General features: G+C 52.2%; 3 protein-coding genes across 3 annotated transcripts; 2 read left to right on the forward strand and 1 right to left on the reverse strand.

Moving 5' to 3' along the window:
* LOC34618301 lies at positions 1 to 10,142 on the forward strand. Its single transcript, XM_026335944.1, has 14 exons — positions 1 to 262; positions 720 to 971; positions 1,177 to 1,436; positions 1,509 to 2,134; positions 2,873 to 2,942; positions 3,057 to 3,234; positions 4,553 to 4,990; positions 5,124 to 5,445; positions 5,889 to 6,846; positions 7,023 to 7,080; positions 7,399 to 7,499; positions 7,953 to 8,024; positions 8,667 to 8,880; positions 9,877 to 10,142. Exons 1-14 carry the CDS (start codon positions 1 to 3, stop codon positions 10,140 to 10,142), a joined length of 4,077 nt encoding a protein of 1,358 aa, XP_026191729.1.
* A 4,563-nt stretch (positions 10,143 to 14,705) lies between these two features.
* On the reverse strand, positions 14,706 to 16,026 carry LOC113146995. The gene is made up of 4 exons (XM_026336035.1): positions 15,597 to 16,026; positions 15,283 to 15,350; positions 15,033 to 15,146; positions 14,706 to 14,825 (listed from the first exon to the last, which is right to left on the reverse strand). Exons 1-4 carry the CDS (start codon positions 16,024 to 16,026, stop codon positions 14,706 to 14,708), a joined length of 732 nt encoding a protein of 243 aa, XP_026191820.1.
* Positions 16,027 to 18,025: 1,999 nt separating this feature from the next.
* On the forward strand, positions 18,026 to 25,155 carry LOC34618299. Its single transcript, XM_026336129.1, has 12 exons — positions 18,026 to 18,336; positions 18,704 to 18,838; positions 19,046 to 19,224; positions 19,395 to 19,558; positions 19,907 to 20,116; positions 20,381 to 20,640; positions 20,773 to 21,085; positions 22,013 to 22,206; positions 22,824 to 23,254; positions 23,324 to 23,696; positions 24,153 to 24,312; positions 24,907 to 25,155. Exons 1-12 carry the CDS (start codon positions 18,026 to 18,028, stop codon positions 25,153 to 25,155), a joined length of 2,979 nt encoding a protein of 992 aa, XP_026191914.1.
* Positions 25,156 to 25,388: the final 233 nt, after the last annotated feature.

Below are 25,388 nucleotides of genomic sequence, written 5' to 3' on the forward strand. Positions count from 1 at the left end.
ATGGCGAATGTGACTGCTCTCCCTCGGCAGGAAGAGGGGCTCTCCGGGGAGTCTGAAGGGGCACCTGCTGCTGTAGCGACAGCTGGAACCAGCGTCCTCTCCAACACCTCCTACGCTAACAGCAGCAACAGGAAACGCTTCGCATACAGCCGAAAGGAGCTGATGCAAGGAGTCGGAGAGGCCTTTCTCACCGGAGCTGTACCTGACGAACTCTTCGTAAGGCTTCTACTAGGGTTGTCAACTGATGACGAGACAGCATCTAGTAAGAATAAAACACAATCTTGCAGCTGCTCTGCCTTGGAAACGCTTTCTCTCCCCTCCCTGTCTTCTTCTTCTTTCGCTGCCTCCGCATACTCTGCGATTTGAATATATATATATCTATGTATATATTCTCGTATCTATATGTGTATGTACACATGTGTATAACTCTCTCCGTCTCACCGCCTTGTTGCTGTCTTCAATGACCACTCTCTTTTTTGAGGCCTTTCGCAGCCTCCTTCTCCCTCTGTCTTCGTCTGCTGCTTCGACTCTTCGACGCACCGCGACGCCGCTGATGCAGCCTTCCTGCATCTGAGCTTTTCGCTGTCTTCAGCCTTGCCCGTTTTGTCTCTTGCCCCAGTCTTCTCCCTACCCGAAAGTGCTTGCTGCTGCGTTCGCAGCTGTTGCCTTATCGCGCCTCTGCATCAAGGCCGTGTGCTGCTTGTCTTGTTTTTTTTCAGACGATCCAGAGTATGCAGTGTCGCTGGGGCTGCATGCGTTTAGTCCAGACGAAGCAGCACTGCTGCAGCACGACTTGAACATCCTTTCGGCATCCCTGCAGCACAACAAGGACCAACAGCAGCATCAAGCCAGAGGCGGCGCAGCGTCTACTGCAGCAGCAACAGCAGAGTTCGAAGAGCTTTCCGATCTTGCCCACGTGCAGCAACTTGTCGCAGAGTACTGCATGCAGTACAGCGCTCTATACTCGCCAGGTGGGTGCAACGAAGTGTCTGCGAGAACTCACGCGGGAGTGATGAAATGTTTCTCGAGGAAGGGAAGGTTGGATGTGCAAACTTTCCTCCCCACCCGCTTCGCCCTCCCCCTCTCCTCTCTCTCAGACTCCATGTATGGTGGCTCTGCATTGCAGCAAAAGAGTAAAGCGCGAATGGAAAAGCCGTGTGCTGCTTTACCCCATAGGTCTCGCCTTAATGGCCGCTGTCGTCTGTCGCCTTCCTGTGGCAGGGGGAGGCTTCGCCACTCAGCGCCGCTGTGCAGTGCTGCACGCGGTGTCTGTACACCTGGCGTCCCCTGCTCTGGTGCTGCTGCTTAGCGTCAAGGAGGATGTCGCCAGTTCTAGAAACGGCGTAAATGTGCCTGCTGCGTCCAGCGCCATCATTCCCAAGCAGCAAGACGCAGGCGAATATCCCCCCGTTTCGAGAGCCTTCGCCGCTGCGCTGTACAGACAGTGGCAGAGGCACCAGGAGCAGCCAGAGCAGCGGCAGAATGCGAGAACGCCGACAGAACCCAAGCAACCTCCTACATTCACGCCATCTGAAACATCCTGGCCGCATGCACCGACGCCACATGCAGCCGTGGGGGCGGCTTCGCGACGTTCTTCCTGCAGCAGCAGAAGTGATGAGTTGGAGGAAGTGCAGCTAGACGATGTTGTGCCGTCACCAGCGGCAGCCATGCCTTCTGGAGCCTTTGTGCAATCCGGCGGAGCTGGAGCAACAGCAGCAACAGCAGCAGCCTCCCAGCGGGGCAGTGCTGCATTTTCTTCCGTCTCAGTGGTTGCAGCGCTGCAGATCGATGAGGAGCAGGTGCAGCAGCTCGAGCTGCAGCGGCTGCAACACAGGGAGGAAGCAGACAGCGCCTTGACTGCCGTTTTGTCTTACCACCTTCCTGCTGTCGCGCAGCAGCTGCAGCGGCTAAAAGTCGCTCTCCTCCCCCTTATAGGCCCCTGGCTTGGAACGGCCTTTGCAGCTCGCGCATTCTCGCTGCCTCAGGAGGAGGTGCCCACTCCCGCTGCTGCTGCTGTTGCTGCTGCTGCTGTTGCTGCTGCTGCTCCTCAAGGTGTCGCGGAGAAGCTGGAGACAAGGCTGCAGTGTCTCGATACACTCTGGCGCTTCCTTGCTCTCACGAAGGAACCACATGCGTAATTACTTTATTCAGGCACTTCCCTCCCCCCCGCTTAATCCTTCGAGGCTGCACCTTCGCACGCTGCTCTCTAAGATACTCTTTAGGGGTGTTTAGGGGAGACAGGAAGAGCCTTGGATCGATCAGAAAAAAAAGAGGCTACAGCAAAGCGCGTGGTGCTTGTGGAACGTGCGCGCAATGCGGGGATATGCTGTAGTGTGTATGTGTATGTGTGTATGTGCATGTATATATTTATGTGTAGGTATATATATGTATGTATATGTGTGTATGTGTGTATGTATGTGTGTATGTATGTATATATGTACATGTATGTATATGTATGTATATATGTATGTATATATGTATGTATATATGTGTATGTATGTATGTGTATGTGTGTGTTTGTGTATGTATGTATATATGTGTCTGTATATATGTGTATGTATATATGTATATGTATGTATGTATATATGTGTATGTGTATATATGTGTATATATATGTATGTATGTATACATGTGTATGTGTATGTATGTGTATGTATACATGTATGTGTATGTATGTACGTGTATGTATATATGTATATATGTATGTATGTATATATATGTATGTATGTATGTATGTGTATGTATACATGTGTATGTATGTATGTGTATGTATATATGTGTATGTATATATGTGTATATATGTGTATGCATGTGTATATATGTATGTGTATATGTATGTGTGTGTTTGTGTATGTATGTTGCATTGTCGCAGAATGCTGATGTTGGGGACTGCTGTGCTCGTAGCGAGTGGACGAGCCTTGCGCTGCTGTGCTGCTGCCGCTGAAGTCTCGGCAGTTCTGCAGCTTGCGCCTCTGCATCTGCCTGCTGCAGCGACGGCAGACTCCGCAGTACAGCGCACAATGGTGTTTGCTGGTAGCCGCTTAGCTGCGCATGAGTCGGCACGAACGGGGGGGGGGCAGGGGAGTCACTCTGTGGTAGTCGAGTTGCATCGCGCATCGGGAGAAGGCGATGCAGCGGCGCGTGCGTGGTGGCTGCAAGCTTCGTTGCTTGGTCTTAGAACACCTCGCTGCCTTCTCACTCATGCGCTGCAATCCTCGAGAGACTCCCGAGACGGTGAGTATACGCCTTGCTGCTGCTAGTGGGAGTGCTGCTGCTGCTTTTCTGCATGCGCAGTTCGCGGCAAGAAGGGCATAGGCCTCCTCCACACACGTGCTGCTGCTGTGGCTCAGCGACAGGCGTGCTTTTTCCCCTGCACACGCGTTGAAGGGAGGGGAAGAGGTTCGCGGAGGCATCCGGAAATGCATGCACTGCGGATGCTGCTGTGCTGACAGAGAGAGGGAGACAGAGAGATATATATAGAAGTATATAGAGATATATATATAGAAGTATATAGAGAAATATATATATATAGAAGTATATGTAGAGAGAGATATATATATATAGAAGTATATATAGAGAGAGAGAGGGAGCCTTTTTGTGTATGCGGATTCAGGGACGTTGGCACCCCTTATTGATCCTCACGCTATTTGCCACTCCTTGCGGTGTCGAGCGGCACTGAAGATGCATCTGAAGACTCTGCGGAAGGAGATGCAATGCGCGTCAGTCTCGCCAGCAGCAGCCACAGAGGAGTCGCAGCAGCAGCAGCAACAGCCGCAGCCTCAGGAGGGCGAGCTTACGAAGCACCCAGCTGAAGCTGCTCTTCCTTCACACTTGTCGCTGCCTTGCAGCTTCGAAAGACTGCCGTTGAGGGCTGACAGCCTGCGAGAAGCTAGCGAAGCGTCCTCAGCAGCTGCAACGGCAGCTGCAGTAGCAGCTGGTCTGACAGATGCCGTCGATTCAGCTGACACAGAAGCTGGAAGAGAGGCGTCTCGCAGCAGCAGCAGCAGCAGCAGCAGTCACAGCGATGAAAGCAGCATTCCAGACGTGCTCACTTCCCAGTCGCTAGCCAGTGAGGTGGTCAAGGTGCAACAGCAGCAACAGCAGCAGCATGAGCATGAGCATGAGCATGAGGAGAAAAAGCAGCAGCTTGAGCATGAGCATGAGCATGAGCATGAGGAGAAACAGCAGCAGCAAGAGCAAGAGCATGAGCATGAGGAGAAACGGCAGCAGCAAGAGCAAGAGCATGAGCATGAGCATGCGGAGGAGAAAAAGCAGCAGCAAGAGCAAGAGCATGAGGAGAAACAGCAGCAGCAGCAGGTACAGAGGCGCAGTCCTACGGATTGGTTGCTGCTGCTGTTATCGTTGCAGCCAGGCTTTCATTTGGTGATACCAGGCTTGCTGCAGCCAGTAGCTGCACTGCAAGGAGGCGGAGAGTTGAGCAAGTTGGGGAGTGGAAGTGCTCCTCGTGCAAAGGCTTGCCGTGCGCAAGAGGTAGAAGGATCTCAGCGTCTTCTCCGGCAGCTGGAGGAGACTGCCATGCGGCTTTTGGCAGAGACGGAGTTTGTGCTGTTGGACTGTCGTACTTTCGATGCCGTTCACGAGCATCAGAACCGCCGTATCCGCAGTGCCTTGCCGGTTAGTGGCGATCTGCTGCTGTCGTGTAGTCGAAAGCAGCAGCAGCAGCAAGACGACAAGGAGGCGCAAGAGCTGGACGGGCTTTTGCTGTGCTGTGAAATCGCGAGGGGAAAGGCCATCTGCCTGATGGGAAGCGCAAAAGATCCCAGCAGCAGCAGCAGTGCGACGCGCGAAGAGGCACAGGCTGTCGTGACAGCAGCAACAGCAGCAGCAGCAGACAGCAGCGGCAGTTCCGTCAAGAGGCATGCGGAGAGTGAAGGGGCAGCAACACAGGAAGATCCAGTGGCTGTTCTTTCCGCTTTGTTACTGCAACAGCATTTTCCGCTTGTTGGCATCCTCGGGGGAGGCTGGGAAGGTATGTATGTCTTGTCGTTCTTGCACTTCAAAAGACAGCAGCAGTAGCTGCTGCTGGTGCTGTGCTGCTGTTCGGCTTGTATGCCCTTGATAAGGGGAGATCCGCCTGCCTGCCTGTCTGCACGGCTCGAAAGCCTGCGCGTGCTGCGTGAGAAAAGAAAAGGAACTATTTAGTATTGAAAGACGTCTTCCTATAATATATAATAAGCCTCTTTTGAGCTGCTCTGCCGTCTGGCGCTTTTTTCTCTGCGGCTGTGGCTGTGCAGCATTTTGCAAGGTTCTCCAGGAGGAGCAGCTCTCCTCATATCTCCTGCTCGAGGAGTCGAATGGACGAAATTCAAAAGCAGGGAGTGCTGCAGCCGCTGCGTTTCAGAGTTGGGCAGCTCGAGCAAAAGCTACTGCTGCTCGGCTTGTGGCACATTCTGCTGGGCCTAGGCAGCAACTAGGAAATACGCTGTAGGCTTTTATAGCTTCTGCTTTTTTATGCATTCATGAGCGAAACACCCTGCCACTGCCATAGGAAGGGTGCTGCTGCTTAATCCCTCTTGGCCATACGTATATTCCCGCCAGGTGTCTGTCTGTACATGCGCATGCCCTGTATGTGTATCTGTGTATGTGTGTGCGTGTGTTTTTCGTTTCGTATCGAGCACCTCTCTGGCTTGTCAACCGACCTGTCTTTCTTTCCCCCATTTACGCTTTTTTGCGCCGTGTTTTTACCGTACATCTCTCTGTGTGTCTGTGTGTATCTGTATCTGTGTGCATCTGTATTTTTGTGTATCTGTATTTGTGTGTATCTGTATTTCTGTGTGTCTGTATTTTTGTGTATCTGTATTTCTGTGTATCTGTATCTGTGTGTATCTGTGTGCTGCTGCTTCTGCTGCTGCCTTTGGCATATGCAGGCAAGCAGCGCTTCAGGCTACCAAGGGGGTGTCTCGAGATGTGGGGAGCAGTCTCCGGGGTGTCTTTAATTCTGCTGCGGCAGCAGCAACGGGGGGGCCTACTGGGAAGGTTCCGCCACCTGAGTTGGACGCTGAGGGGAAGCTGATCGAGCAGCAGCAGCAGCAGCAGCAGCAGCAGCAGCAGCAGCAGCAGCAGCAGCAGCAGCAGCAGGATCGTGATGACAGTTCACGGGGGCAGTATGCGCAATCGTCCGGTTCAATGGCGAACAGCATGGCAAACGCTGCGAGTCTTTTTTCTGCTCTCCTTCACAGACGGTCTTCAGGGATGAATGCAGACTCAGTAGTTGGGGAGAAAGACGTTTCTGCAGCGGACAGCTGCGGAAATGCAGAAGCTTCCGCCGCTGGTGCTGCTCCTGCAACAGCAAGTGATAGTAGTCCTAATGCTGCTGCTGCTATAGCAGCAGCAGCAGGTGGGGGTAGTGGTAGTAGCATTACCGGGGGTGGGGTTGCTGGTGTTGCTGAAGGAGCAGGCGCTGCGGTGGATTCGAGTGTTGCGCCTTCTCGATCTTCTTTTCAGCGGGGAGACGTATTTTATAAAAATCACCCCGAAATTTCCCGCAGCGAGACTTTGCAGTCTCTCCTCGCGGAAAAGCTGCAGCAAGCACGACGATCCTCCTCCTTGAAGATCGCATCTCTCAGCAGTTCTTTGAAGGGCCTCTCCCTCCGTCCTGGGGTGTCTAAACAGCAGGAGGAAGACGGCACACGAAACGGAGGCATTGCCGCTGCTCCCGAGCACCTGCAGCAGCAGCAAATGCAGCAAGACAGGCCGATCACGCCAGCAGCAGCCGCAATGATGTCTATGGAAACGGCAGCCACCCAGCAGCAGCTGCACCGGGAAGGGCTCGAGGAGCAGGACAGAAGTGCTGTCGATGTATGCGGCTTTTCGCATGAGCAGCAAGTATGTGTTTGTTGCTTGAGGCTGGCAAGTTTCTGCATTTGGTGTTGGGCTACTTGCCTCCTAGAGCGCTCGCCTCTTCGGCAGAAGGGCTGCTGCTGCAGGGGACAGAATACTGCCACGCGATGTCGTGACACCGTAGATGCTCGCGTGCTGCACCTGCTGCTTTCCTGCTGCAGCGTTTCAGCAAGGCTGTGTTCGCCATTGAGGATAGCGATCAAGAAGACTCTCCAAAGAGTGGAGGGGATAGTGCGTGGCAATTCTTTTTGTTTCGCTGCTATCCCTGAATCCCTGGTGCTCGCTGTCTGCTGCGTGTGTTGTAGGGGGGTCCTCTGTTTTTTTGCGCGTGCCGTTGTTTCATGTATTTCTTCAGCGAGCGTTGCTGGTGCTGCTCTCCTCTAGTGTATTTAAAAGGAGTTTACCGCAAAATCCACACACAGATAAAACGGGAGATATATTCATTAAACCCCCTATCCTTCTCCATCCCTCCGCGTGCTGCATCCGTGTGAGCGGGGTCGTGTGTTTCTGCACTCTCTGCGTGGGGTGTATGTACAGTAACAGACAGCCTAGTACTGCCGCAGTTCGAGCGGCTCGCTCCAGATGCAGCGGGGGGTGACATGCTGGCCGTTCTTCAGCGCTATCAGGCCTTCATAGAAGTAAGTTTGCGCCAGAGGGATAGGTTGGGTCTGTGGAAGGAATTTCGATCCTACGGAGGAAGCCTTGGTAGGAAGGGTGCAGGCTGTTCAGAAACAGGGGGGAGGGAAAGCTCTTGTAGCCTGATACAGAGAGGTTAGAAACTAGATTCACATTCTTGTAAAGTTCGTCATCATAGGACTACCGAGACGCAGAGGAGGTTGTCATGGCAGTGCAAATCTGTTTCATGTTCATGTCTACAGGTATGATCATGTATATGGACATGTATGATCATGTGTATATGGACATGTATGGATACAAGTATGTATGTACAGATATCAATATGTATGCATAGATATAAATATGTATGTATAGATATATATATTATATAAATATGGATATTTATGTATGTGTATATTCCTATATATATGTATGTGTATGTGCGTGTATGGGCGGGTGTATGTGGCGGTCTTCAGGAGGTGCAGAGTCTGGAGAAGGGCTCTAAGGCCGATCTTTGTGAAATTCAGCGCAACATCGGAGATGTGCAGGTGGGCAGGTTGCTGTGTTAGTACGCACATTTTGGCTTCCTTGTGGGTGCACTGACGGATACCATCACCTCCTTCTCCTTTTCTTCGTCCTCATCATGGGGGCTTGTTGGCATGGGCGATTTCGGAGTTTGTGGTGCGTGTGTGTATGTGTCTGTGTCTATGTCTGTGTATATCTGCGTGTATGTGTATGTGTCTGTGTCTGTGTGTATCTATGTCTGTGTATCTCTATATCTATGTCTATGTATGTCTGTGTATATCTATGTCTGTGTATCTCTATATCTATGTCTATTTATGTCTGTGCATCTCTATATCTATATCTTTGTATGTGTATCTCTATATCTACATCTCTGAATGTGTACTTCTATGTCTATGGATATGTATCTCTATATCTATGTCTATGCCTGTGTATATCTATGTCTGTGTATCTCTACGTCTATGTATGTCTGTGTATATCTATGTCTGTGTATCTCTACGTCTATGTCTATGTCTGTGTATATCTATGTCTATGTATGTCTACATCTATGCCTCTATCTATGTCTGTGTAGAACTATGTATATATCTGTGTCTATGTATGTCTGCATCTATGTCTATGTATCTCTATGTCTGTGCCCCCGTGCGTTGCCTTCTGTTCTTCCTGTGTAGGTCTATGAAGCCTTGAAAATTAGACGAGGCGGGCGCAATCGTTGGAGTTTGTTGTCGCTGAGCGACCAGTGGGGTGGCCGCTATTGTGTGAGGTGGTTTGTCTTGACACTCCACCAGTTGCTCGTAGTCTGTCCTGGTGAAGACAGAAGAGTGTCTATGACAAACGGCGCTTCGCCAGTGGGGGAGGGCAGCCCGTCAAGCGATCTTTTGAAAGGTTGGACAGCACTTAACGCATGCAGTCCTCTGAACACATTTGCACTGCCAAGTGTTTTTCTCCCGCTGCTCTTCGCGGTGTCTGTCCGTGATGGTGATGCCTCTAGTCCGTCGGCGTCTCTGCGACTTTTGTGTGGCACTTTCCTGGTGTGCTGGCAGAAGAAGATTCCCCACCTTCTTCTGGCAAGGGGTCTCTTTTGCAGCCTCGCAAGGGCAGCAGCGCTTCCTGGGGTGTCGTTGGCATCAAAGAAACTCTCAAGTCGCTACAGTCCATCCAGGAGAAGGCCAAAGATGCTTTCCGAACAGGGGCATCAGGCTCATCAGGTAATGCGCATGACGTCTCCCTCTCAGCGTTATGCTGCAGGTGCAGCTAGCTAGCTAGCTAGCTAGCTGCACCTGCAGGAGCCTGTGCCGCATTCAAAAAAACACACATGAACGCGCGTGCACCGCAATACACGAGTCTCACCTATCCGCTGCAGAACCAACCACCTCTTTCCCACGCTTATTCGGATGCTACCGTATTCTGCATAATGCAATAAAACTATCATGAAAAACGTATGCTGATACATACTCTGGACTTAGAGCAGGGCACATGCTTTTTCTAGCCTTCGCATGTGCCCCTCCTATGTAAGCGGTGTCTCACTTCAGGCTGCGTGTAAATAGCCCTACTCCCCTCCATGCGTCATCCGTCACTTTGTGCCAAGGCCTAGTCTGAGCCTCTTGGAGCTGCAGCACTCTGCGTTTATGTCGTGATCCTCTCGAGTACTGCTTGCGATCTGTGTGGAAACGTCTGGGCTGCATGCATGTGGCATTGAGGCATTTATGTATACGCGAGGCATCTACTACATTGTATTTGTATGTATCTATCTATCTATCTATATGTGTATGTGTATATATGTATATCTATCCATGTATATGTATATGCATGTATCTAGATTTGTACATGTATGGATATGCGCGTGAAACTCTTTCTCGTGGTGTGGTGTTGCTCCGGCAGATGGGGGGCAGGGAGGGGTCAACTTCGCTACTTTGACTGGCATCATTGCTGTTGGTAGCGAAGGAGGTTCGAATGAGAGCCTCAATGTGACAGTTAAAAGCAACCATCGACTTAACGCCGTGCAGCGCGCCACCTATAACCCGCAGGATGCTGAGTCATTATGTCTTCGCTACAAGAATGGAAAAGCAAACAGCTACAAAGTTCTTGCGAGGGATGCCTTTATCGAGGCCATTAGAACCAGACTTGCGGCGCTTAACCTCGGTTAGTTTGCGCCTCCTAGCAACGCTGCTGCAGTCGTACTGCTGCTGCTGTTGATGCTATTGTTGCTGTTGTTAGTGGTGTTGATGCTATTGTTGCTGTTGTTAGTGGCGTTGATGCTATTGTTGCTGTTGTTAGTGGTGTTGCTGCTATTGTTGGTGGTGTTGCTGCTATTGTTGCTGTTGTTAGTGGTGTTGCTGCTATTGTTGGTGGTGTTGCTGCTATTGTTGCTGTTGTTAGTGGTGTTGCTGCTATTGTGGGTGTTGTTGGTTTTGTTGCTGCTATTATCGCTGTTGTTGTTAGTGTTGCTGCTCTCAAGCAGGGGAGGCGATGCAGGAAGAAGAAAAGGAAAAGAGATGGTGTCGCGACGGTGGCGTCCTCTCTGCTGTCACTGCTGCGCCTTTGCAGATTTGGTATTTACTGAAGAGACGCAGGGTATCTCTTCTTGAGCCGGCATGAAGGCCACACGGCCGCTCTTTTGCTGCAACAAGCGAGCCGTATGCTCTCTGTATTTGCCCCGTGATATACACACCAGCGGCAGCAGGAGCAGCCCAGTAGGGTCAGAGCACCACGGTGACGGTGTCTCCCTCTACTGTAAGTACTGTATATACAGCTTTTAGCCAGTGGTCGTCGCCTTATTTGCTGTCTTGTTGTTGCTTGCGATCCGAAAGTGCAAAGGCGTGCAGACAGGCCGCAGCGCCAGCTTGACTCGGTGTCTTGCAGCAGCCGTCGCGGGTGGGGTTGCTGCGGTTTTCTTCTGTACGCATTCAGAAGGGTGCGTGAGGCCCTCGTTTCTCCTATTTTATCAATGCCCTATACGCAATTTCGGGGCTTGCTCGGCAGCACATAGCATGCATAATGCATGCATGCATGCACCCTAGGGCACCATCGAGCTACCTAGATGCGTAGGTGTCGCTGAGGGGGTTCTTGAACCTAAACAGAGCCTCCGTTCCTGCCCTTAGCGAGTTTTTCTAGCAACTCACGAACAGGTCTGCTATTTGGCTAGTTGGGGTCTACGCAAAGCAACCTGCAGCTAGCTAGCTTTCCTGAGGAGAGAACGGAGGACGCCCTTTAAGAAGTGGTGTCTCCTACGGGGGGGAGGTGGTGGGTGCGTCGGATTCCTGTCTTGCCAGTTCCCCCTCTGGCAGCCTCACACTCAGTCCTCGCGAAAGAGGCACTTTACGAGCCTCATGTCCCTTCGCGCTACTGTACGTGTGTGCAATAACTACGTGGTGTTGGTGCTTTCTTTCACCTTCCTCTTGCGGGGGTTGCTGCTGAGCGTCGTTCCCTGGGAGTGCAGCGCCTGCACGGACGAGGGCGGACTCAACCCGTGAAAGAAAGTGCAGCAGTTCCTTCCATGCCTCCTCACCGCTACTACCTGCATGCACACGTGGTCGCAGCAACCGCAGGCAGCACTCCCTGCTGCTGCACATGGAGGGTGGGCGGGCGAACTTAAGGGACTGGCCACGGTGCCAGACTGCGGCATGCCGCAACAAGCGTGCATACAGCTGAGAAGTCCATAGATGCGCATGCGACGGCTGCTGTAGCAACATGTATCTGCATGTGTCGCATGCATGCATGCAGCATCCGAACTCATGGACCCCGGGCAGTCTCCCCACGGGCTCCGCTAAGGGCTGCATATGAGAAGGCTAACCTTGCATGCACCGTTGGCAAAGAACTCCGACTCATTGGCTGCTAGTCAGTCACTTTTTCGTATCACATCTTAGGTCTTTCTCGCTGCCCAAAGAAGCTGCAACTCGAGCTGCTCTTACCGAATGCCTCGTACGCCTTGCGGAGATCGCGGATGTGCACAGGCCGCAGCTGCTGCAGCGTCTGCCGCCTGTCTCGCAACAGCGCAGCTTCAGCTGCGGAAAAGCAGCTGTAATCGCTGCACTTGAGCTGCGAGACGTCACACGACAGCGAGGGGTGGCAGCAGCAGCTTGCGACGCGTGGCTGCAGATGTGCTGCTGCAGCTATTTTGTGCCGGTGCCGCCTCCTTACCTCGTGCAGTGCCGCAATGGCCTCTGCTGTACTTGCAAGGGAGGGTGACACAGTTATTGCGGTGGGCAAGTCCTCGAGAATAGCACTCAGCAGATCCAGAGATACTGGCGATGCGGCCGGGAAGGTGCAGAGACACCGCAGCAAGCGTGCATACAGCTGAGAAGCCCATACACCCACATGCGACTGCTGTAGCAACATGCATCCGCATGTGCCGAATGCAAGCCTATCCCTCCCGGTAAGATCCGAGCAACCTGGTGCAGTCCAGGTGCAGCAGCTCTAATAACCAATTGTGTATCCATACTTCCAGTCTCCGATCGCCCTTGCGTCTTAGCGCCGTGACGCTCGCTGGCTGCGGCAGTCGGGCCAGGAGTGCCGGCAGCAGCTTGCGGTGTACGTACACCCCATCGTAGTGCTGAAGCGCGACCAGACTCTCTAGAAGCTGCAACACAGGAGCAGTGGCTCTGATGACAGAGGTGAGATGTGCAGGCTGAGGAGGCGATTATTGCTTGAAAAAAAGACTTTGCATCTTTTTCTGTCATGAAGACGACTGACCTGCACCTGAAGCTCTGTGGAAACGCCACCGATGCCGCGCTGCAAGGCCCCTCCAAGCAAGGAGCTGATGCAGTCTGCCAGCCGCATGTCCGCCTTCTGAGCGGACTTCCTGAGCCCTCAAGCCACCCAAAAATACACGCCACCCAAAAATACAAGCCACCCAAAAATACAAGGCACCTGGGCTTGCAGCAGCAGTTGGGCATGCACAGCGGCGAACATGCAGTGCCTAGCCTCCCCTAGTTCGCCAACAGCAAATGCAGCGACAGACCACGAGACGCGCGCCAGCGCTCTGATGAAGTTGATGGCTTCTAATGCGGGGAAAGCATCGCGTCGAGCGGCTGCCTGGGCCATGACGGCAGCTAAAAGCCGCGTGTCGCCCAGCTCTGCCCTGTAAATATTCACCGGACATACCATATATGCAAATATGCATGCATGCATACATACAATAAATATGCATGCACGCATACATACAATAAAAATGCATGCATGCATACATACAATAAATGTGCATGCACGCATACATACAATAAATATGCATGCACGCATACATACAATAAATGTGCATGCACGCATACATACAATAAATATGCATGCACGCATACATACAATAATTTTGCATGCACGCATATATACAATAAATATGCATGCACGCATACATACAATAAATGTGCATGCACGCATACATACAATAAATATGCATGCACGCATACATGCAACAACACGTGGAGGATAGAACTTTCGCAGAAAGAAACACACTCGGCTGTGCCGGTGCCATCGCACACGCATCGACGATGTCTGCAAGTGCAGCAACCCCTTATAGCAGCGGCGCAAGCGCTAACCATGTAAAAGCCGTAGCTGTCTTGGAGAGCCCCATGGGTGTCAAGGAGGCAACGCGGGGTAGCAGTGACTCTGCAGAGAATATATATCGCAGCACACTTTTTCTCTGCGCTAGGCCATCTGAGGCTAGCACAATCAGCAGAATGCATCCGATCCCGTAGCGCATGAGGAAGTCGCAGTAGAAAAGGACAGCGGTTGAAAAAAACAAACGATGGCGGTTAAAGAAACGAATGATGGCGGTTGAAAAGCCACATGGAGGCGGTTAAAAAGCCACATGGAGGCGGTTGCAAAAACAAACGATGGCGGTTAAAGAAACGAATGATGGCGGTTGAAAAGACAAATGAAGGCGGTTAAAAATGATGGCCGTTGAAAATTCACATGGAGACGGTTAAAAAACCAAATGATGGCGGTTGAAAAGACAAATGAAGGCGGTTAAAAATGAAGGCGGTTGAAGAAACAAATGATGGCGGTTGAAGAAGCAAATGAAGGCGATTAAAAAAACAAATGAAGGCAGTTGAAGAAGCAAATGAAGGCGATTAAAAAACAAATGATGGCAGTTAAAAATGGTGGCTGTTAAAAATTCCTATGGAGGCGGTTAAACGAACAAATGAAGGCGGTTCAAGAAACAAATGAAGGCGGTTAAAAATGAAGGCGGTTCAAGTAACAAATGATGGCAGTTAAAAATGAAGGCGGTTCAAGAAACAAATGAAGGCGGTTAAAAATGAAGGCGGTTCGAGAAACAAATAAAGGCGGTTGAAAATGAAGGCGGTTCAAGAAACAAATGATGGCACTTAAAAATGATGACGGTTGAAAAGACAAAAGAAGGCGGTTGACAATGACGGCGGTAGAAGAAACAAATGATGGCAGTTGAAAAAGCAAATGCCAACGCATGCAGTGCAGGGAGGGAGGCTGACCAAAGGTCGCGCATGCACACTCTATGAAGAGCCTCAGGTGAGGCCGAAGCTTGCGAGCTGTCAGCAGCAGCATGCGGAGGGAATGGCGACGAGCAGCGGCACTTTCTTACCAGCGATCGCGCTAAAGGCTGCCGTGTCGTGCACATGCCTGCAGCAGCGACAGGGAAAGCAGCAAAGGACGGCAGGAAGTTTCTGCCTGCGAACTGCAGAGCAGAAGGGGCCTAGGCGGCAGCGGCGAGCGCCTTATCCAGGCAATGCAGAATCCTTTTAGTGGGCAGCAGCAGCCAAGGCAGCAAACAGTCGACTGCGCAAGACAACACGGACTGACAGCTTAGCCAGAGCATGCGCAGTGTTGGCAAGGTCCTTCGGCTTGAGGCTTGCTGCGATCTCTAAGAGCCGATTTTGAATACAAATGAGGAGATTCCTGAATACGCATGCGCACGAGCAGCAGTGCAAGGAAGCTCCTGCCGCCTCCTAGGGGCAGGCTCCGATTATCGCCGCTCTCTCTGCTTCCTCGCTGCACTCCCAACTCCATTGTGCAAACGTTTCCCCCACCCTGCCGCTGCGCTGTCTCCGCAGCAGCTTGCCGACTGCCCTGCCGCTGTGCTCTGTGTCGACTAACTCATCGCGAAATTGCAGAGCAGCGAAGGCAGTAAGCAACGACACAACCGCCTCGCTCCCCAGACTGCTAGAGCCATCCAGCGACACCTGCAAAGAGCGACAAGACAGACTTCTGAACGGCATGCAGACACAGCCCTCGAAATAGCTACAAGAGGGGCACCGAGAAGGAAATCAATCGTCAAGACGCGGGGAGAGCGCCAAATCCACCAAAAAAGAGACACACCAAGTCTGTGAGTCTGCCTGTTAGCGCATTGAAGCAGCGAAAATCGCGATACCCCCGAGCGGCGAAATCTGCAGCAGCCTCCACGTCAACAAATGGAAAATTCAAACGCATGAGCATCACTGGATCATCGCCGTTGCCTGCTGCCAACTGTGTGTGTGTGTGTGTGTGTGTGTGTGTGTCTGTGTGTCTGTGTGTCTGTGTGTGTGTTTGTCGGTCGGTGCCTCTCCTCCCTCGCTGGAGGTGTTCTCTTTTTGACAATGCCAACAGCAGCCAGCGCAGCAACAGCAACCGTGTGGAGTGCGTTCGACCCCTACACTTCAGAATGGCTGCACATTGGTGCGCAGTGAGCTGGGCGGCTGTTTCTGCTGCCCTGGCGCCAAGAATCCTCCAAGTGTCTCCCTGATCGACGCCTTGCAGCAGCAACCTCCTTGCTGCAGCGCCAAGCAGCTGCGGAGGCAGCTGTGGAATCGCCTGAATCAGGGAGCTGGTGTTCAGAAGGCAGGCAGAGGGCAGTCGGACTGCCTCCGTTGCTGATGCCGCTGCTGCTGAGGCTGCTGGTGGGTCGAGCGGCTTGTATGCGGCACTATGCGAACGGCGAAACTCCTGCCGCATGCGGCCTACCGGGAAAAAAGGCGGCGATGCATGACCACAGAGGATGCAGGCAGCGGTAGGAACTGCAGCGCATGCCTGAAAGCACGCAGCTCGCACCGCGGAACGGCAGAGGACAGTGGCAGGAGGCTTCATTGAACCCTACCTGTCGCTCTCTCTCTCTTCCCACAGGAAGAGCGAGCGCGGCGGAAGCGACTTCGCGGCTGCCGCTCCCTCACTGCTTTTCTCCCCCCCTCTGCCTCCGCTGGAGCTGCAGGCACTGCTGGAGCACAAGTATACACCGACTAGCCATAGAAGAAAGCCATTTCCGAAGGCTTCCTGTTGCTGCGGCAAGCGTATCTTGCATGCAGCCTGGATGGCAGTCGCAGCAGCAGCTGCGGCGGCTTCCCGCCAGGGTGTATGTACAGCTGAAACTTGGTGTCTTTTAGTCGATTCAGAATGAAATTCGTCGGTTCCTAATTTCTGTTGCTCTTTCCTCCTCATTGGACTCGCAGAAGCTTCACAGCGTAGGGGCGAGAGGTAGCATGCTGCTGCTGCCGCCTTTCCCTTGCAGCTCTGCTAGACGGACCTTATGGAGGAAGTTCAAAGCGCCGCCCCTTTAGGGCAGCAGCAATCGCGGAGATCACGAAGGGGACCCCTGGCTCCTGCTCCCTCTGCCGCTAATGTTGCTCTTGATGCCTCGACTGCTGCTCCTGTTTTGCCGCCCGAGGGAAGGAAAGCCACATCCGCCTCAACAGAGACACAGCGAAACAGCGGGCAGCAGCGACAGCAACGAACGCAGGACCAGAGATCTTCTTCCTTCAAGTCGTGTAGCTACCCACGTAACCAGCAACAGGGGCACTCAAAGGTGGTACAAAAGCTGCAGCTCCAGCAGCATGAGAATTCTCGACCGCAGCCTAGCGATGTAGCGCAGCAGCAGCAAGAGCAGCAACCTTCTCAGCACGAACAGCAGCAGCCACGGCAAAGGCGCTCGACTGAGGAGCCAATCCAGCAGCTTCCCCTGCAGCGAACGCAGCGCGACAAGAATGCCAATGGGCGCCGAACGCAGCCAAGACAGCAGCAGCAGCAGAAGCGACAACAACAGCAGCAGCAGCAGCAGAGCCTCAACCTCAACCAGCACCACAATCACTGCCGTCACGCAGGCCGTCTGGAGGCTGAGGCGTCGGTTCCAAAGTCTCCCATGCTCCAACAGGATGGTAGCTGGCAGCAACAGGATGGTAGCTGGCAGCAACAGCAGCAGCAGCACCTGCGAAAAGAAGAGATTCAGCAAAAGCTTCGTGCCTGGTTAGGGATACTGCAGGAAGCTCCTCTCGATGGGCAACAACACCGGCATGAGCCAAGCCAGGCGCAAGAACAAGAAATGGCGCAGAATTCGCGGCAAGCGGCAGCGTCAGGGGGCAGAGAGTTCGCAGAAGATGGGGTGAGAGTGAAGCAGCTGCAGCATGCAGCTTCAGAGTCTAGGGGGCAGCAGACAGCGCAGTCGCAGACACTACGGTGGCAGAGGCAACAGCCCGTGCAGCACTCTGACCAGCAGCAGCCGAGGAAGTTTCGAAGTCAGCAGCAGCAGAATCATCACTATAACCAGCAGCCGTACCAGAATCAGAATCAGCAGCAACGACAGCAGCAGCAGAAGGAAACGAAGCACGATGGCGGCTCAGGTTCTGGCATCAGTTCTGCCTCACGCTTCCCCGTCTTGACGAATGAGCAGCTACCAGATCTTAAGCTGAGATCTCTGCTGCTGCAACACTATCTGCATCCCACAGGCCGTGAGGTAGGTTGCTGCGAATCTGCGTATTGCACCGCTCACCTTTCAGCCCTCCTGTAAGACTGCCATCGTTGATTCTTTCTGTACTCTGCGCATGGATAGACAATATGACTCTGCAGCACGGAAAATGCCTCTTCAAACGAGGCGTTTTGCGTGTATATGTGTATGTATGTGTGTATGTATATGTGTATGTATATGTGTATGTATATGCATATGTATATGTATGCATATGTGTATGTATATGCATATGTGTATGCATATGTATATGTATATGTATATGTGTATGTATGTGTATATGTATGTATATGTATATGTATGTGTTATTTAATTGCCAGAGTCGCTCCTTGCCAGTGACTTGTGCTTGCCTTCATGCCGCAGTTGGCGTCCTTGTTCTCCCTGTGTCTCTCGCCACTGCCTTTTCTCCTGAGCTTGGATCGCCCGTCTCGCCAGCTCTTGCAGCCAGTTGTCGAGAGGAGTCGCACTGTCTACGCAGAGCAGCTGGAAAAGGCGCTGCTCTTCGACCAAGGGGCAAGAGGGGTGCCGCAGCGGCAGCTGCTGAATCTTTTGGAGCGACTCGCGAATGCGAGTTACGGATTCACCTCCCTTATTTCTATCCGCCCTGTGCGAGAGGCAGTGGACTTTCTTATAAAGGCAAGCTGCGCTGTCAGTGGCGTTGTTGTGCTCGTCATCCTGCTCTCGCGGTGTCTGGAATCCTCGCGCATCCAGGGAAAGAAAAAAATGCACCAGAACTCAAAATTACCTTCACTGCGCTCCTTGTGCAAGTGTGCTACTACTAGTGGTGTTGCTACTGCTATTACTAGCACTGCCGCCATTACTAGTACTACTGCTACCATTACTAGTGCTACTGCTACTACTAGTGCTACTGCTACTGCTGCTGCTATTACTGCTGCTGCTGCTATTACTACTGCTGCTGTTTTTGCTGTAGGTTCTGCTGCTGTTTGTTCGCCTCGGTTCACGCCGCCAGCAGCACAACGCGACGATCAACGAAGAGGCGCTCGTTACGCTCACACACTGGGACTGCTTGAGACTTGCAATGCTCCTAGAGTCTTTGCTTCTACAGAAGCAACAGCTAGATGCGTGGCAGCTGCAGGCTGTCTGGGTAATCATTAGATATGGCTTAGAACGCCGTCGCATCTCTTTGTCCTTCATGGATCGATGCGCGTAAGTACACCGCAGAGAAAACTGCTGCTGCCTCACCGGCATGTTGAATCGAGCCACAACACGCCTCGCGTTTGTGGCGGCATCTGTTGCTGCTGGATACATAGATACACACATATTCATATATATATCTGTCTATCTCTGTCTCTATGTTATATCTATATTATATCTTTTATAGCGTTTCTGAGGCTTTATTTTTCTTCGCTAGAGTTCCTTCTGCCGCTGCCATGCCCTTGTATTTGATAGCACCTGCTTCCTAGGTCTCAGGTGTCTTTCGAGCTTTTTTGGTGGTTCTGCCCTCAAGGCTTGCCAGCTAGCTGGTCTGTATTATTGGGTATGCGCGCCTGCAGATCTTTTGAATGCGCCTTTTTTGTTACATCCAGACGCTGGCATGTGTTTGCCCTCATGCCGCTTCGATTTTTCCCCGTCCGGAGCTGCTGCTGCTGTTGAACGGCTCACTTAGTCCTTGCGGTAGTACCTCGCACGAAGCGCTTGCTTCGCCTTGCCTTCTCGCGGCTGCCTTTTTGCAGGCTTTTTGCATGGAGCATCAACCCAACAGGGCGCCAGTGCTTCAACGATCTGTCTCCTCATGAGGCAGAAGATACCAAGCTTCGGAAGGCTTCTAAAGAACATACTGCAGACGATGCGCGCCTCGAGGAACAACTGCAGCAGCTTGCTGACTCCCTTGCTCTCCAGCAGGATCAAATTGATGCTCTCACTCAGGTCTTTTAAGCCTTTTGCTCCTCCCACATAAAAAGGAGGACAAACTGAACGTTCCTGCAAGGGAGATGCCACAGTCTCTCTCTCTGTGTCTCTGTCTCTCTGTCTGTCTGTCTGTCTCTCTCTCTCTATATATATATATCTATATATCTATCTCTATCTATCTATCTATCTCTATCTATCTATCTATCTATCTATCTATCGATCTATCTATCTATCTATCTCTATCCATGCATCTATTTCTATCTCTGTCTCTCTCTCTATATATATACATGTGTATATATGTCTCTTCCGCGAGCAACCACCCCCCCTTGTCCTCCAGCGCTGCCAGCTTTGTACGTATGTTCTCAGGGATACATTTTTGCAAGCTTTATTTCCGAGGATCTCTTCGCTTGCCGGCCGCTGTTAGGCGGCTCTGTTGCCACCGGTACCGCCATGGGATCCAGCGACATCGATGTTGGCATTTTGCTGCCTCTGGAAGAGCAGCTGAAGCACTCCAAACTTCTGTTGCAGCAATCAAGGGCCCTTCTCAAGCTCCACCCTTGGGCTGTACGTCTCGAAGTTTGTTTTGCGAAACTTGCAGCCCGCTTGTGCTGCCTCAGTCGCTGTTGCTCGTAGTAATGCTGCAGCTGTAGGGCATCCATGAACGTCGAGGGAAGGACGGGGGCTTATGTGGTGCAACTGAACAGCCAAAAAACACGGCTAGCAGAGAGGGGAGAGACACATACATACATATACATATACATATATATATATATATGCAGGCGTGAGAAAACAAATCTAGCATTCTCTTTGGTCTTTTCCATGTTTTTTTTTTGTCGGCAGCTCAAAGGCCGCACTGTCGGCGACCTGCTCCCAGCCGAGGAAGCCAAACAGACGCAGCAGCAGCAACAGCAGAAAGTGAGGCAGCAGCAGCAGCAGCAAGCGAAGCAGAATCGGCAGCACGAGCAACGCCCACAGCAGCAACAGCACAAGCAGCAGCAGGAGCGCCAGAAGGAGGTGCCCCTGCGCTCGGAAAAAGAGGATATCTCCGAGAAGGATCTTTTCGAGGCAACCGACGTCTGCGAAGAAACAGAAGATGATGCGTTGCATGCAGAAGCAGAAGCAGAAGCAGAACAAGAAGAAGAACAAGAAGAAGAAGAGGACGATTCGGGGGACCCTGCACGGATCGCTGGCAACAGCGAGCAGCCTTCTCGCCTGTCTGCGATGTGGTGTAGTCGTTTGATCGCCCGTGCAGCGGAGGAGTTGCTTCTGCGTGTGGGGCCCCCATTCTGTCGAATGCTGCCTCAAGGGGGGCCCCCCCAGATTTCATGCTCTGAGCTCGCTCGCTTTCCTCTGACGCGCATCAAGTGGCCTACGCTACGCGGCTTTAACCCTTCGGGGGCAGAGTCGGATCCAGACGCGCATGTCAGTGCCTTTCCTCAGAGGAGAGCCACACAAAAAACACGCAAAACTACAGGCGCACAAGACGCTCTGTGCATCCTCCCCTTTACCGCGATGGAAACGCTTCTCAGGCACCGCATCAAGCAGGTATGCTCCCCAGGAGGCTGCCGTTCGTTCGTGACTGTTGTCTGTGTTTGTTGTTGTTGCTGTTGTTGCTGCTGCAAATGCTGTTCTTGTTGTTGCTGCAAATGCTGTTGTTGCTGCTGCAAATGTTGTTGTTGCTGCTGCAAATGCTGTTGTTGCTGCTGCAAGGGCTGTTGTTGTTGTTGCTGCTGCAAAGGCTGTTGTTGCTGCTGTTGTTGCTGCTGCAAAGGCTGTTGTTGCTGCTGCAAATGCTGTTGTTGCTGCTGCAAAGGCTGTTGTTGCTGCTGCAAGGGCTGTTGTTGCTGCTGCAAAGGCTGTTGTCGCTGCTGCAAATGCTGTTCTTGTTGTTGCTGTTGTTGCTGCTGCAAATGCTGTTATTGTTGTTGCTGCTGCAGATGTGTTCTTGTTGTTGCAAAGGCTGTTGTTGCTGCTGCAAATACTGTTGTTGCTGCTGCAAGGGCTGTTGTTGCTGCTGCAAAGGCTGTTGTCGCTGCTGCAAATGCTGTTCTTGTTGTTGCTGTTGTTGCTGCTGCAAATGCTGTTGTTGCTGCTGCAAAGGCTGCCTTGCGCAAGACGTGTCTCATAGCCTAGGGCAGTATTTTTTTGCGAAAGTCGAGGCTCACTTTCGCAAATCTGGAGGGGGGAGCAGGAAGGCTTTGCTCGTGTCGCTGCTGCGTCTGCGTCTCTCAGAGGAACCGCCGATATCCCTTCCAAAGACGTAGACGTCCACACACGACTTCAGCAGCAGCGTCTTCTTTCCCTCCTCCTGCTGGCGAAGATACTCCCTGGCTAGACAAAGGCTACTGCTCAGACTCGATGAATCCTTCGGCCGTTAGAGGCCCCTTCTTCGAAGTTTGTGCTGAGGCAGCTGCAGACGAGCGCTGCTGTGATCATTACCACCGAGACACGAGCAGCACCACGCGACTGCTGGTGCCACAACAACAGCAGGAACTGCGGAGAAGAGTGAAGCCTCTCGTCCGCTTTGGCGAGTGCGATGTGACATTCAATCACCAAGGGCCTCTCCACAATTCCAGAATGATGCGCGCCTACAGTGTGGGATGCTCTCCGGAGGTGCAGCGCTTTCTACGGCTTTTGAAACACTGGGTCAAGAGAAGAGATGTTGGGTAAGCGTCGTGCATGGAAGGCTGATGAAAAGGATAGCCTTTCTGACAAAAAGCGGAGTTTCAAAGCGTGGCGTCCTCCCTGCCGCTTCTTCTTAGCCTCCTCCTGATGATGGGAGTGCTGTCAGAACTGTGAAAACTTGCGAGCTAACAGGCCTGCTGCTGCTGCTACAGTTGCAGCTGCTGCTACATTTGCTGCTGCTGCTACATTTGCTGCAGTTGCTACAGTTGCAGTTGCTGCAGTTGCTGCTGCAGTTACAGTTACAGTTGCAGTTGCTGCAGTTACAGTTGCAGTTGTTGCAGTTACAGTTGCAGTTGCAGTTGCTACAGTTGCTGCAGTTACAGTTGCAGTTGCCATCGCGGCACAGGCACCTCCACGGCGTGGGGTTGCCAGCACAACATACTCGCGTGTGTTTGTCTGTTTGTTTCTGTTCTGTGTGTGTTTGTCTGTGTGTTTCTGTTCTGTGTGTGTTTGTCTGTGTGTTTCTGTTCTGTGTGTCTGTGTTTTTCTGCGTTTCTGTGTGAATTTTTTTGTGTCTGTCCGTGCCGATCTGTGTGTGTCTGCATGTGTGTCTACTGTCTGCTTGTTTGTCTGCTGCCTGCTGGCCATGGTTCTTCAGAGACGGGGTGGAAGGCTTTACCAACAGCTATTCTTGGCAGCTCGCCGGAGTTTACTTTTTGCAGCGGTGTCTATTGAACGTGCAGCAGCAGCAAAAGCAGCAGCAGCATTCCAACGCAAACTTCTCCTTCGATCAGCAAGGGTCCTGGAGTCAGCTAATGGATATTTACACGGCTCTTGAGAATCCAGCGTGGCTGCCTCTGCTCCCCAACCTCCAGCTGCGACTACAAGAGCACCTGCAGCAGCAGGAAAGGCAGCGGCAGTGCGCAGTCTGCAACGGATGTATTCCTTATCCCTTAAATGCCTTACCAGAGGACGCCGAAGCAGACATTTACTTTTTCGATCCTGAGAGGGGCCTCAATCAGCGTCTCTCCAACAGCTATGTTTCGCTTAAAAAGAGCAGCAGTAGCAACACCAGCAATAGCAGCAATAGCAACAATAGCAGCAATAGCAACAATAACAACAACAGCAACAATAGCAACACCAGCAGTAGCAACAAAGAGGTCTGCATTTGTGGTCCGTGGATGTATTGCGGCGAGTCTATGTGGCCGGAAGATTTGGAGGGTTTGTCTCTGGAGGCTTATGCTCGACACATGGCGTTGCCAAGCGCAACAGCAGCAGCAGCAGCAGCAGCAGCAGCAGCCTTCACAATGAGCGGCTACAAGCACCGCCTTGGACAGCCCCCTGCTGCTTCAGCGGCAATTCTGCATCAGCTGCGCTTAGCCACGAAGAAGCGAGTCTTTACTTTGCCAGATATTGACTATGATGCCTCGCTGCCAGACGTGCAGCGGCAACTCACTGACCTCTTAGGGGCCGTCGTTCTTCTTCCACCAGGAATCCCCAAACTTGTGCGTCTTCTTCGCGCCTTCTTCAGGTGCGAGAACTCTTACACACACCCATACACATACGCATGCATTGATATACATACACATATCTATATATCTATATATATAGATTTACTTACATCTGTGTGTATACATGTATATATATATATCTACATGTATACATTTACACATACACACACGCATGCATGGATATACATATACATATACATGTGTATATTATATGTACATACATTTACACATACACACACGCATGCATAGATATACATACACATATATATATACATAGCTACATCTGTATGTATACATGTGTATACATGTATATGTACATACATTTACACATACACACACGCATGCATAGATATACATACAGAATTTCTGTGTATGTATCTAAACTATATATCTCTGTACTTGCGAGCGTAGCGTGTAAAACTCTTGAATGCCAGCGGCCAGCTAGGTCTACTTGAATTGTGTGTTTGACTTCACAGATTTTACACGCTGCAGTTCGACTCGATCGGCTGTGCTTTGAACATTGGAGGGCAGTCCCTGCTGCCCGTGTCGAAAGCTGAGCAATTTAATGGACCTCCCTACCCCAAGAGATCGTTGCCGTGGCAGCCTAGTGAATGGGAAGGCGTGTGGGGGGGGAAGGTGCCTCAGGAGAAAGGGGTAGCCGACGAATCAGCGTGGCTCTCCAGCGGTCGTTCTTCCCAGTGGCTTGGAAAGAGGCCTTTTCTCACTATCTTGGATCCCCTTGAATCCCACCGGATCTTAGGTACGCTGTTTTTGTCACTGGTGAAACTGCTGCTCTCGCTGTTTGCGCGACGTGCCAGGAAATGGGGGAGCTGCTGCTGCCGTAGGTTCTGCTGCCTTTCCCCTGCAGTGTATTTATCCTTATGCAGCGGTTCGCTAGTTGCTGCGATCCCTGCTTCCCAACACAGGCTGTCAACGCCACACGGGAGACATTACGGCCTCTGAGTTGCTGCGGAGCGCGCTGATAACGGGGGGCCCCCACTGGTTCGAGTGTGAAAGACGGGGGGGGGCCCCCCTCCGTCGCCAGCACACCCTCCTAGGTGCTCTTTTCGAAGTGTATTCGTGGCCGCGTCACTGCCGCCGCAGCGCCTCCAAGGAGAAGCCTACGAGGTACCGGGTGTACAGACACGAGCTGCTCGCGAGGGCTCGGAATTCCATCAGCTGCATGCGGGGGCCCCACCCCCGCACGTGGCGCTGGGGGCCTCCTCCTAGTGGCTGGGCGGAGTTGTTGAACGGGCTTCAGGCGCTGCACGTGAGACAGAAGCGGCAGCAGAAGCTGCACCAGGTGGAAGGCGAGATCTCGAGACGCATGCAGAAGAAGCAGCAGCAAAAACGGCAGGAGGAAGATCAACGGCTCGCCGAGCTCAGGGAGATCGCACTCCAAGAGCAGGCACTCCGGTAGGCCCAGCACCTGCTGCTTGCTGTTGCTGGATAGCCATTCTACGTGAAATATTCAGCTAGCGCTGCACAAGGGGGTGGCTAGCTAGCAAGTCCGCAGCAGCCACGAGCTGCCACGACGGCTACAGCAGCAGCGAGCACACACAAGAAGAAGCCTTAGCAACGCCTGCACCCTAGTCTGTCGTTACACTCTACCAAAAGCGCAGGGAGACTGCAACACGCGCTTTATGCTGCTGCAGACACGGTACACGGGATTCAGTTGCAAGTGCTCGCGTTGGCACTTAGTTTCGCCAGCT

Source organism: Cyclospora cayetanensis, unplaced genomic scaffold (assembly GCF_002999335.1).
Source record: "Cyclospora cayetanensis isolate NF1_C8 unplaced genomic scaffold, CcayRef3 CcayRef3_contig_1, whole genome shotgun sequence".
Lineage (NCBI taxonomy): Eukaryota > Apicomplexa > Conoidasida > Eucoccidiorida > Eimeriidae > Cyclospora > Cyclospora cayetanensis.